The sequence below is a fragment of the Theropithecus gelada genome, chromosome 9 (assembly GCF_003255815.1).
Source record: "Theropithecus gelada isolate Dixy chromosome 9, Tgel_1.0, whole genome shotgun sequence".
Lineage (NCBI taxonomy): Eukaryota > Metazoa > Chordata > Mammalia > Primates > Cercopithecidae > Theropithecus > Theropithecus gelada.
In genome coordinates, this window is record NC_037677.1 from 11,376,364 (window position 1) to 11,390,560 (window position 14,197).

At 37.1% G+C, this 14,197-nt stretch overlaps 1 protein-coding gene across 2 annotated transcripts in view; it reads right to left on the bottom strand.

Annotated features, from left to right (window-relative positions):
* Positions 1-14,197, bottom strand: part of USP6NL (USP6 N-terminal like) — a 155,877-nt gene that overhangs the window by 18,603 nt on the left and 123,077 nt on the right. For both annotated transcript variants that reach the window (XM_025397674.1, XM_025397675.1), the window contains 5 exons: positions 12,476-12,596; positions 9,151-9,245; positions 8,500-8,565; positions 8,302-8,401; positions 5,217-5,369 (listed from right to left, as the gene is read on the bottom strand). In XM_025397674.1, coding sequence (XP_025253459.1) covers positions 5,217-5,369; positions 8,302-8,401; positions 8,500-8,565; positions 9,151-9,245; positions 12,476-12,596 — 535 coding nt within the window. The remainder of the gene's footprint in view (positions 1-5,216; positions 5,370-8,301; positions 8,402-8,499; positions 8,566-9,150; positions 9,246-12,475; positions 12,597-14,197) is intronic.

Here is a 14,197-nt window from a genome sequence, read left to right on the forward strand (position 1 = left end):
TACAAAAATGCTAACAGTTAAATCTATGAGGTGGCATGTGGGTAACATTTGTAATTTTTTTATATTTCTCTGTATTTTTGATAGCTTTCCTAAGTAAAGTTAAAAGACGCCAAACCCACACACAAAAACCCCCACGAAACTCCTTCTCAAACAAATCTAGTTAATAAAAACCAAAAATTTAAATGGTAGACACTGTAGACTATAACAATGATTTAAAAACTACATGTCAAAAAAACATAGACATGAATACAGCAAAAGTCATGCCTTTCAACACTTTCACAAACCACCCCCATACTATGAAATAAATAAGCATTTGACTTTTATTATTATTTTTTTTTTTTCAAGATGGAATCTTGCTCTGTCACCCAGGCTGGAGTACAGTGGTGCAATCTTGACTCACTGCAACCTCCGCCTCCTGGGTTCAAGCAATCCTTCTGCCTCAGCCTCCCGAGTAGCTGGGATTACAGGCGCCTGCCACCACGCCCCACTAATTTTTGTATTTTTAGTAGAGACAGGGTTTCATCATGTTGGCCAGGCTGGTCTCGAGCTCCTAACCTCAAGTGATCTGCCCACCTCGGACTCCCAAAGTGCTGGTATTACAGGTGTGAGCCACTGCACCCAGCCAAGCATTCGACTTTATGGAAAAAAGAAGAAATAAACTAAGAAAATCAGAATTAACTAATTCGAGAGCTGATTCTTGATACAAGCCAATTAATAAAGACTAAATTCTGGATAATTTTATCAAAGAGCGGGAGAAGGTACAAAGAAAGTGAGAAATGAAAATGTAGGACTGTTACAGATATATGATAAAAGAACCATAAGATACTTTGCAAAACCTTACATAAATATATTAAGAAACCAGAAATGAACAGCTTTCTAGGAAAACATAAATCACCAAATGACCCACATTTACCTTAGAAGATAAAACAAATCAAAACATTAACCCCCAAAACAATTATATTAGACGGATATAGTTTCACAAATATATTTTCCAGTTGTTAAGGAATAATTTGAATACTATGTTAAAGTTCTAGAACACAGAGACAGAAGGAAAGCTTCCAAATTATGAGGACAGTATAACCTGACAACACACAGACATTTTGGTTAACTGCAATGAAATCTCAGGAATAACCACTTTAAGTGTTAAGTAAAATATTAGAGAGTATAAATCAGCAGTACTATAAAGGAATAACTTGTAACAACCAAGTGAAGTTTATCCAAGAATTGCAATGAATGGTTCACCACTAGGAAGTATATTAACAAAATTATTCATGTAAAAAGGTTTTAAAGGAAAAAAATGATTAACTCATTTGTGTTCAAAAGGCATTCAAAAAAACTGAACATGCACTTTGATTTTTCAAGAAAACTTAAAAACAATAATAGCTGAATACTTTCTAGCTATTTTCTAAAAAAGAGGATGCATGAATACTGAAAAGGAAGAGGAAGAACGATTATTTGTTGAAGATAAGATTGTGTATCTTAAATCTTAGAAAACCTAAGATAATTGATCAAATATATTGGCTACAAAAATAATATTAAAAGGATACCGAGAGTTTTCCAAACCAGTTAGAAAGAAATGGAAGAAAAGCTTCAACTTGCAATAGCAATGAAAGATACAACTATCCCCCGTAGGACTTGGCACCCCTGCCTTCACTCTGTTTGGGTTTCTTCTGCAGAGCCCCTGCTTAGGCTCCAACGCCAGTGGCAGCGGTAACGTCCACACACCTGATGCTGTGGGGAAATGGCAGGTCTGCAGCACACCTGGGGTTGTCCAGTGACCACCTGCTGACAGCCACATTTTATATGGTACATGAGTCGGGGGCGGAATGTGAGACCAGAAATGTCTCACAGTCACATGAAGAAAACAAACCTCGACTGTAAAATAAAAGCTTTTACTTAGAAAAACTCAATTTTTAAAATACCAGTTTTCTCTCAAAAATCCTTAATTTCAGTGCAATCTCAATACTAATAAAATAATATATCTGAATAACACTAAAATAGTAGTGGATTCTCTTTTATAACTTGACAAAATAATACAAAGTAATGAGGGGACATTTGCCCTAACAGATATTCAAAGGGTAACTGGAGGCCGGATACTCCTGTAATCCTAGCACTTTGGGAGGTTGAGGTGGGCATATTGCTTGAGTCCAGGAGTCTGAGACCAGCCTGGGCAACACGGCAAAACCCTGTCTCTACAAAAACTACAAAAATTACCCAGGAGTGGTGGCATGTGCCTGTAGTCCCAGCTACCTGGGGAGACTCAGGTGGGAGGATTACTTGAGCCGGTGAAGTCAAGGCTGCAGTGAGCCATGACTGTGCCATGACACTCCAGCCTGGGCAAGAGTGAGACCCTGTCTCATATTTAAAAAGCGTAATTGGAAAAGCAGAGAGCAGTGGAACAGAATAGAGTGCCAAAATGTCATTTAATAAATGCCACTAATCCACATGACTAATGGTTTGGAAAATAAGCAGAGCTGAGTTCTTATTCCATAACAAAAAGTAAATTCTAGATGAGCTAAAAATTTAATCATACTCAATTATATCTCAATGAAGTTGTACCCATAAGCATTAAAAAAACATAAATGTTAGAAGAGAAATATGGGTACTTAAGAAAAAACACTTCATCCAGCATGTGGAAAATTCTTTACAAAAAACACAAAAGCAGGAAGCCATAGGGAAAGCTGTATGGAAGATGGCTGCAACACATAATAAACTGGCCGGTCTCCTTAACAAGAGCCTGTATGAACAGACCAATAGAAAAATGGGCAACAGATGAACCGGGAAGTTCACAGCAAAAGAAAGAAGGATGCCCCAAAGATATCTAAGAAAGATACTCAAAGAACTACCAATCGAACAACAATGGAAGACTCTATCCAATCAGCAAACATTTTAAAACGTAACAGCGCCATGTTTTCATGTGGGCCTAGGAAAAGAGGCGTCATCGCACATGACTCAGGGGAGTTCACACTGCCACAGTTATATAAGGAGTCAAAAGGAGGTGGCATGTTCATGTAGAGTTTTTATTTATTTATTTATTTATTTTGAGTCAGAGTCTGGCTCTGTCGCCCAGGCTGGAGTGCAGTGGCGCGATCTCGCTTACTACAAGCTCCGCCTCCCGGGTTCACGCCATTCTCCTGCCTCAGCCTCCCGAGTAGCTGGGACTATAGGCGCCCGCCACCACGCCCAGCTAATTTGTTATATTTTTAGTAAAGACGGGGTTTCACCATGATAGCCAGGATGGTCTCGATCTCCTGACCTCGTGATCCGCCCTCCTCGGCCTTCCAAAGTGTTGGGATTACAGGCGTGAGCCACTGTGCCCGGCCTTATGTAGGTTTTTAAAAGGATAGATGTGCCACGGAAATTTCTTGGTATGATGTTCATTTAATTATCTTAGTGTTCCATATACAGTTCACAACAATTTAAAGAGAATGACAGGCAGGCGATGAAAGGCAGATGGTCGTGCTACAAAATGTAGAGATGCCTTATCCATTCTACCTTCACTGCCAGTAGGATTAGAGCATGATTCTGCTATTATTTATTCCTCCTCTTTTCTCCCCTGCCCCATTTTCTGTCCCCATTCTATCATTTCCTGGTAAAACGATCTTACAGACTACTACTACTAGGTTTCCCTATCTGCACAATGTAGATGAGCACTTTTATGAGTTATTTTTAGAGATTAAATGAGACAGCACCTGTGGTATGTGGCACACAGTAAACATCCAATAAATATTAGCTGCTAATTAGATGCTAAGTCACCACCATCGCAATCCATGACACAGGTTTTGAATTATCTCATGTTTAAATAGTTCTATATTTTTTCTTCTGCATTTGACTTTTACTAAAATTTGCCTTGAACTCTTTTTAGGAGGCAAGATATTTAAAAATAAATAATATAATAAAATAAATAAATAAAAATAAATGATAGTAGAAAACGGACGTCATTACACTGAATAGGAGAGGGCTGACCTCACTTAACAAAGGCAACGGCTCCACAAGGCCTAGGCCCACACCCCATTACTGCTGTGAGGGATGCTTCCTAAGAACCTGGATGACCTTGAGCAAACCTCGGAGCAGCGCTGATTAGACCCTTCTCAATTAAGTAAATAAAAGCAAGCATCTTGGTTTTTATCAAAAGTACTTTCATGGTTTTATCCATGAAAGTACTGCTTGTCCTTCTGTACAGACATAGCCAACCTGACACACTGATTGGGAAACACCAAATTCACCTCTACCTGAGGGCGTACGTAACTGACTTTCTTTACTTTTCATCTCTCGCCCATGACCTTCCACCTCCCTAGCCTCTTACTATACCCATCCACTGCAACAAAGGTAAGAAAGAAGAAAAGCAAAAGTAACTTTTTCTGAAGACATACATGGTCAAGTACTATCTGGTTGAAACTCTGAAAGTTATTCCTCCTGTGATTGTTTGACATTTTCATTTTCTTCCCTCCCTTCCTGCACTCCCCTTCCTCCCTTCCTCTGTCCCTCTCCCATTTACCCTGCAGCTAGCTCTAGTAATGCCCCATTTACCCTCTGTTATCATTCTCATACATTCTAGCTCTCCAGTGCACACCCTGAGAGCTTGCTCTCATCTTTCTCTTCAGTTCTTAAATCCCCAGCAAAGTAGTACCTAGCAGAAAACCTATTAGTAGGTGCTGAAAAATGTCTTACAGTAAGTGAATAAAATATATTATCTATACTGCAACATACTGCAAAGAGCCCTGGGCTAGTAGTCAGTAACTGGCCTCCAGTCTCAGTAATGCTATTTGGTGGTTCTGTGGCTTCATATTTAAGCCACTTAAGCACTTAAGTATCCATTTCCTCATCTATAAGATAGGGCTTTTACTTGCTCTACTTACTATTACATATGGTTTCACAAAATGAGATGAAGAAAGCAAAAAACGCTTATTGTTATGCTAGTTTAAAGCACCATGGCTACGTCTGTTGAACAAGAGTATTTGCCAACCAAATTTCTAAATGTAAGCAGGAATAGTACAGTCACCTAATTAGGAGAGGCAGCTATAATTAATATGTTTACTTGCCTTTCCCTAAAATAAGAAAAAAGCCAAAGCAGCTGAGCTGGTAAGGCGTTCATCCAGGTTATGTCATCACAAGTATAACGCTTACGCTGTGGGCAAGAAACAGCCCATGTTAATTGTGCCATGTCTTCCAATCTTAATTACAATGTAGATATAAAGTATTGGGGTAATTCTTACCAGGTTCTGGAAGGTCTAACTTTGCCCGCTTTAGTTCTGCCATAGAAATCTGAAGTTGCTCTATCACAAAATCATCTTCAAAGAAAAAATCCTTTGCCAGGGTCTCCTGAAAAAATTCTACAAGTTCTTCCATGGACAATTTCATTAGATGTTCTAAGAAAGGATAAGAGAAATGAAAATGCCAAGTGAATACTTTAGGTGCGAAGATATTCTGTTATATTCAGGTGTAGTATAAAAGGGCATTAAAAAGGGTACAAACAGCATACAACTTACATATGGCATTGAGGACATCATTAAAACTCAGTAAGACAAAAATACTGCCTGATATTAAAGCAGCCACACAGAAAAGCCGGAAAGTTTACTGGGAGAAAGGAAAGGAGGAGAATACCGCCTAATACTTCCTCACTGGAATAACTACACCTAGGCATTAGTATTACCCCAGGGCAAGAGCTTCTTAGAGACAGAGACAGAAAGACTATCTCAGCCTGCATGAGGCCTTTCTCCTTTATTGATATGGAGCTCCAACTGCTATACGCAAGCCCCATTTTAAGTCTGTATTTCTGTTTCAGAATTTCCCAGAACATCTGGATTTTAATCTTGTGAGTTTTATTTCTACTTTTGAAATTCATTTTCTTGGAAAAAGACATTCAAATTAAATACGAACACAAAGCAGAAAGTAAAAATCTGCTAAGATCTCATTACATAATACCCTACAGGTAGATCCAGGTATTTACAAGTGTTTATGTATATCAATTGAAGAATCCAAATTATACTTTTCAAGTTATTCCCCTTTTTGCTTTTTTTCCCATTTAATAATGTATCGCTGATACCTCATTTCAACAAATATGATTTTACATCATCATTAACAGCTGTAAAAGAGTGTACTATATGTATGCATTATAATTGACTTAATTAGTCTTCTAGTAATGGCCATTTAGGTGGTTTTTGATTTTTTATTATTTAAAACCACTGCGATGAACCTCCAGTAACAACATATTTTTAAGACAATCAGTAAGAAAAAAAAGAAAAAGGAAAGAAAAAACTTCTTATGAGCTTTAGCTAACTATTGGTTAATATGCCCAGAGTTTTTCTTTTTTTTTTAATTGGCTAATGACAAATTGTATATATCTGTGGTAGACAATATGTTTTGATATATGTATACACTGTGGAATGACTAAATCAAGCTAATTGACACCTCATTACCTCACATACTTATCTTTTTGTAGTGAGAACATTTAAGCTCTCAGCAATTTTCAAGTATACCGTACATTATTATAAATTATAGTCACCATGCTGTATGATAGCTCACCAAAACTTATTCTTCCTGTCTAACTGAAACTTGAACCAGCATCTCCTCCCATCCCGCAGCTACCCTTCCATTTCGGAAGCTTTATATGGTGGGGATGGAACTTCACTTGAGCTTTCTCTCTCTAACCAAGAAAAATACACAGCAGCAGACAGATTTGTCCACAGCTCATTTAGTCCAATGATACGGTAGAATGTAAAGTAGTTGCTATGCTTAACGTTCATTTACAAGGGTGAAGAAACTTTTTACTTGTCAAAATTAATCAAGGGTCATATAAGTAACAGCTTAAGAAGGAGATGAGAGCTACAAAGAAATACATTATGTTTTGACTTCCTCATTCTTGAGGGAACATTAAGCTAATGTCTCTTAATTAAAATGTACTTCTGTTTCCTATTTTGATCCATTAACAATCCAGAAAGAAAGTTGGGGGCGGGGGGAGGACAGGGGGAGAGCGAGAGGGAGAGAGGGGGAGAGGAGGAGAGGGGAAGAGGGGCAGGGAGGGGGAGGGGGAGGGAGGCGAAAGGCGGTGTGGGGGGCAGGTGCAGGGAGGAAGGAAAAGAGATTTCACAAGATCAGATGACAGACCTGAATCCTGGAAGATAATTCATAGTCAATTGTTTTGTTTTGGTCCACTAGTTGGGGAAAGAAGAACTGAGTATAAGGGAAGTGAACCACAATTCTGAGTCCTTTTCTTGAAAAAACTAAACATAACAAAAGTGCTTTTAAAGGGCATTTTCATTCCTATCTAAAGTATGGATAATCTGGCAGTCCTACAGTCCATGCTTTTCAAGTAAGCAACCGAACAATCTTATAGTAAAGTCCGTAACACGTACTTAGAACAATGCCAAGCACAGCAGAGAGAAAAACTACAAACAAGACCCTGTGCACTCAATTAGTTTATAATTTAGTCGGGAAGCGGGACAGATCATTCAATAATAACATAAGAGAGTTGAGTGTACAATGAACATGAAACTATGTGGTATGACCTAGATTAGAAGTACGTACTATATGAAGCTCTAGAGCTTTCAATGATTTTCTTTTCTGCATAGCTACAAGAGAAGTCACATAATTTTTAAGGCTGAATCGAGACTTTAAAGATGAATAAGGTTCTTCATGGAAAAAAACCTCATGTCTTTATTTTAAAGTAAGGCATAACATATCAAATTTATAGAGCCCTTAAAATATTGCAACTGAAGACTAAAAATTTTCCAATTTTTTTTTTTAAAACCTTGCTGCATTTATCTGCCTATAGACACTGGCTGAACTTGCCCCAGAGGCCATAATGCACTCAGGTAGAGAAGTGGGTCTGTGTGCTCCCATCCACAGTTCAGAGCTGGGTGCTATTCTCCCTGGATGAAGGAAACAGTAATAGAAAATGTTTTCTCCAGCCCTTTGAACTAAGGGACCTGGTTTCTTTGGTCTTCCTTCTCTTACTGCAAACTTGAGATTCAGACTGATGAAAAGAACAAGGGGTCCCAGTGGAAACAAATACTTGATGAAAAATATTACTAGTGAAACCAACTAACTGCACTCTACAAAAAGTGTGAAAATGACACTGGTATAAACAGAAAAGAACCAAAGACCTTTGCAGTGAAGTAAGCTTCTAGTCATGAGAAAGAACTTATAAAAATATGTGACCAATTGATGATAATTTCTCCAGTGATTTTCAAAAAAAAATTTAAACCACTATTAAAAAACAATGAATTTGAAGTAGGGTGCAGAATGAGAAATCAAAGCCTCAATTTTTTATGAAGTTTTAGAGTTTAAGCGTTTTCTTACTTTTGTGTAATTTTAAGATTGTGTAAGACATAGCAGTAAGAACTCGTTCTCCTTCAAAGATGTAGATATCCCATATTCTGAGGTTTAGTGTAAAGGGAGTCTATAATTAAAAGCAAAACAAAACAAAAATAAGGTTAACAGCTTCCCCTCACCTTGCATTTATAATTTTATGACTGAGTTTTATAAATAAATACTTACACGATCAAGGAAACACTGAAAAAACCATTTCATTGTGTAAAAACTTGTGTAGATTTCTTGAGAATCCTGAAAAAACAAAGAGCTCACAATTTCCGGATTGTAGTAAACTAAATTTAACAAAATAATATGAAGTTAGGAAGGCTGTTGGATGCAGCTATCAAAGCTAAACACATTTACTTCCCAAATTCACTCCAAAAATAAATTCCTCTTATGACGGGACTATAATACAACACTTAGATTCTCTTTAATATATTTTACAGTGAGCTATCTTTGTTTACCTAAACTACTATGTTTTATAGTAAGGCATACATATAGTTCACTAACAACGAGTTTCTGTGACCCTGAAAAAATACTTTCTGTACAATGAAAAAACCTCCAAAACAACAGGAAGATCCCGTATCTTTAAATTATCACATTGTTTGCATTATTAGCTTCAAAGAAGTTCAAATCCCTCCGTAGGAACTGTGATAGCCTATCAATATTAAATTTTACAAATGTAATATTTTGTAAACAACTGGGAATTATAACTGCATAGTAAATGAAATGGATGACACTATAAATTAATAAGGTAATTGGGACCAAAGACAATTTAATTATCCCAGGTTTTTGGGGCGGGGTAGGTGGGTGTAAGTCAGTGTCACATCTACCTACCAAGTGTTGCTTAAGCTTGGACAGAAATTTGTTCAGTATTTTTTCATGATGTTCTTGAAACCTCAAGAGTTTAGGAAAACCTTGGACAAAAAAGCCTAGAATACAAACATAAAAACAACACTTCATAAACAATACCAACAAAACCCTCCAATCTTAAAATGCAACATATTTCTTTCCTTTGTAACTATCAAAAATAAAAAAAAAAAACATCCAGTAGTTACCAAAATATTTTTTCTCCCCACCCAGGAAGTAACTGTATATAAGCTTTCAGTAATGAAACTTTGAGCCTAGGATTTGTTTGCTAAAGATCTTCTATAACTTTGTATTTTTGAATTTAAAGGGAAACCTTAAAAAAAAAAAAAAAAAAAGGACACTGAAGCCATTTATCAAGATTATCTGTTCTTTTAAGATATTGGGCCATATCTTAAATGCATATATTTTTAATATTTTATTCCAACCCTGACTAATTATTTTGTTTTACTCTTAATACGCTAACAAACAATTTATTACTTTTTTCAGGCTTACTCTTAAGAATTTCATTAGTATAACATTTCCAAAGTTTTAAATCGCTTTTTAATCCTTTCCGAAAAAGCTGTATTTAACATCTGCTAAAAATACAGGTGCTAAATGATCAATGTTATATCAAAAATGGTATTTTATCCCGAGTGACTACACAATATAATCTATATCTAAGAAGTAACAAATTACAAATGGTTAGCATTAATTTTGTATATTTAACTCACTGAACTTTACATGTATTTTTCTTCCTGGTATTCTATATAATCCATTAAAAAGAAAGTCCACTCAACAGACTTGATGATTCTTCTACATTAGGATTTTCTAACCGAGGTTCCATGCAACTTTGAAAGATGTTAATAGACGTTCTACGCTTTTGAAAAAGAAACCAGAGGACACATTTATATCCTTCTTAGATATTCATGAGGCATTTTAGCTTATTAATCTTCTTGCCTTTTAGACTTAATGAAACTTGTTTTTCTTTCAGTCTCTCCCACACTTAAGTGATTTTGGAGGCCACATTCCCCCCAGAAAGTCTGTTGCCCCAAAATGAAACTCTGTTCCACCAAGAACCTGAGGCACACGCTATTGGGCAGTGGTGCTTTACAATCTACTGGGCAGAATTATTTCTTAACTAGTTCTCAGTTTTCTAGGGTGTGTGTAAAAATTTCCAGAGACAGAAAGAGGTTCTACTCCTACTTTAGTAGTAGTTTTCAGTGAAATTGTTTCATTAAAAAAAAAAAAAAAAAAAAATCCATCTCTCTCTATCAGTGCTACTTTCATGGCCAATTTGGTAGGACAGGATAGGAAGTCTGATTTTGAAAAAGTCAATACAGTTCAGTGATAACTAGCTCAAGAATGCTAAGAAGCCTAACATTTCTTCATTTTCCACTGATGTTCCAGATCTCATATTTTATATTTTCAGCTTTAGCTTCAATCCCATACATTTATAAGTGAAACCACCGTGTTCACACTGGAAATGCAAAGTACTGAGGTAACCTTTAGTTATAAAATCTCACAGGCAGACACAGAAACAAACATCTCTAAGTATAAACTTACCCTTAATAATGAGCCAAACTGCATTCTAAGTGTAAATGTTAGGATAGTAGAATTAATATTATTTTATAGATTAGTCTAGTGACAATAATTGCTGAAGGTAAGCTATCAAATAGGTTTAAATGACCATTTCCTAAAATTGGACAGTCTTGCACATAATTACATACCACTTAAATTTGCATTCCATTGTACTTCAAGACAGATCAGCAACACAACCCCATGGGAAAGCAAAATAAAGACTGACAGGGAAGAGCGGCTTTCTTCAAGATGCCTTTTGGAATGATACTACCTACTGGAAGGTAACTCTATATAATAACATGTCTTACTTTTAGAGTCTATTTACTAGATGCAAAGTGCCCAGACCCAGTTACCATGCAGATGATATTTGTTAAGTAATTGGCAAGGAATACTAAGGGAGAAAGACAAATGCAAACACATACATACCCCCCTCACTCTTCCACACACACATAATATCCTCACATGGTCAGAGTGTGAGATTTCAGTAACAATGAGCTATAGAAAGTCATAATTTTGAAAATATTAAAACAGTATTTTAAATATATAGCAGGTTCCCCACCACACAAAGCTTATTCACAAACTGAACTTGGAAGATTCATTCTTAGAATAGCTAGTGTTAAAATTATTTTAAATTTGATATTAACACTTAGAATAACTAGTGTTAAAATTATTTAAATTTGATGGCACTAGGAAAATAATTTTGCATTATATGAACAAATGCCACTTTTATTTCCAAGACAAGTTGTGATCTAAGGGCGGGGGCTGTGGCTCACACCTGTAATCCCAGTATTTTGGGAGGCTGAGGTGGGAGGTTCACTTGAGTCCAGGAGACTGAGACCAGCCTAGTCAACATAAGGAGACCTCATCTCTACAAAAAATTTAAAACATTAGCCAGGCATGGAGGCACATGCCTGCGTGGTTCCAGAATCTAGAGAGGCTAATGAGGCGGGAGGATGGCTTGATCCCAGGAGGTCAAGACTGCAATAAGTCACAATCACGCTACTGCACTCCAGCTTGGATGACAGAGCAAGACCCTGTCTCAAGAGTTGTAATCTAAACTCTCCGAAATAAAGTCTATTGCTTAATTTGGCAAAAACAAGGAAAAAGTTATTATAAACAGTGTTAACTTGAAAACGAAAAAATCAGCAGGTTCTGAGATATTAAATAATCGAGTGCCTAGAACATGTTATCAACCTTTTATTTAAAGTGGAACCAATTTTATGCGAAAAAACTAAAAACTACACTTGAAATATAAAACTACTTAATTATTACCTTTCCTTTAAAAACCTAAGTGCCATTTCTCAATGACTGTTTTTTTGACAAGGTGTTATACATCACAATATCCGGTCAATGGTAAACATTTCACTTAAATGATAATTTCATGACCATCTAAAAGTTCTGATTAAAAGGCATCTTTTATTTCTCCCAATAATATACCTGTTCTTAAATTCCTCCAATCCTAAATTAGTTTCTTTTGACCAAGGGCAAGTAAGAAAGAATTTCAAAATGCCAACAATATACTTTGGAATAAAGACAAAGGAAAATAAATGTAAACATTTTAGAAAAGTTCAATAATGAAAAATGAAAGAAGAAACTAGTAACAAATACTAATGAACTCAACGAGCCCTGAGACATTAAATTTGTTGTATGTAACTCTTGCAAGCATCTTTGGTTTTGTTTTAATCTACCTTTTTCCCTACCTTGATTGTTTAGATAAAGCACAGGGTTTTCTTACCATGCATGGCATGTTTAGGGCCTGAGAAGAGTTTGACCAGGGCCCAGAAGGCATCTTCCTCGTTCATATACATGAGGAGTAAAGCTGTGATCTGGCTCATCCCCTGACAATACCCGACTTCCTGGGGAGCAAAGGGGAACACAGAAGCTGGGGAGTTTAGCCGAATTACATACATATGTACAGAGAAAAAGCTACTCTATAAAAACCAGAAAATTCCTACACACATCGTTTAATAGTCCATTCTAGAGACAAATACTATACTCTTTACAGTATTATGCCACATAAGAGAATAAAGTTGTGCTCAAAAATAAATGTACAGGTACAAAGTGTAAATTGCTACATATTTTTATCGGACTCTGTTCAACACTGTCACACTTTCTTTAAAGAGTGTTAATATTTATTTCACTTTATGTATGATTCTTAGCTCACTATATCTCTTCTTTGCTCAGTGGCTGGCAAAGTCTCCCCTCCTACAATACCCAGTATGCTGTCTTGTCTCCTCTAGATTTCTGAACCCTTAAGCAGACACATTTTAGGATGCCCATGCACAGTCTATGCCTCCTCTCTAAGAAATATCCACTCTCCCCACAGTCCCTGCTTATGATGTGGCCTCAGGGATTCATGCTTGTGCCACAGGAACCACAGCTAATGGACCAGAAGAGGAGAGCTGACCCCAGGGGAAGAGTTAGTTGGTTGCACTGACTCATCAGACACTCTCTCTAGGAAATGTGAACAAAGCCAGAAACTGTAATCAGATGGGGGTATGTACTGGAACAGAATGCTCACACTGAGTCTGTGGGTACAATCTGAGCCAAGGAATAAGTGGCCAGTAGGCAAAGGAAGCAACCTGGAGAGAGAAACAGTGAACTGAACAGTTCACAGAGATCATCTGAGATACTGAGTGGCCCCCAGAATGAGAGAGATGGAAGGTGCAGTTTTCCTTCTTACCAGATGCTTCCCACCTTCCAGCTCCAATTCCAATGAGGCCTAACTAGTGCTTCCTTCTTATGAGATGTCCCTTTAATAACCCCTTTTTAACTTTTCCTAGTTTGAGTGAATTTCTGTTCTTACAATTTAAAGGTTTTAACTACAATAGAAATTATACATCCCAAGGTTCAAAGGTCCTCCCTGGGACCTATTCCGCAAGTATTCATTTAACACCCACATTAAGTCCAACATGAATTAATCTATCCCAGGTTATCTTCTTCCCCAACAATGCTGAATGCCTTAAGAAGAGCATGTCTATTACCAAAGAGTTTAGCCTCCTCCGGGGTATAGCCAGTAAGGGCACAGTTATCTTGTTTGGACCTCACCTAATAGATAAATGTGACTGTGAAAGGTAACCTCCCAAGAGCAAAGAGAGTTATAAAAAGTCAAACAAAATTAACCAAGCCACCCACTTCCTGTCCTTCTATCCTGTATGTCTGCTTAAAAATAAAAACAAAACAACACAAAACATTACCAAGCAAAACAATATGGAGGGAAAGAGAAAAGGTGAGACTCACTGGCATACTGTGGTCATATTTAGGTTCTTCCACTTCAGAATCAGCTCTGCTCTAAGGCCCTAGGGTTATCGCAGGGTTTCAGCTTAAAAAGATCCACAGAGCTAAAGAGACTGTGGAACCACCTAGCTCTGAGATGCAGAAATGTGCCCACAGGGCCCTGTTAGGTAGGGAGTGCCTCAGAATACAAATCAAAGACCTTGGGCAGGCAGGCCCCAAC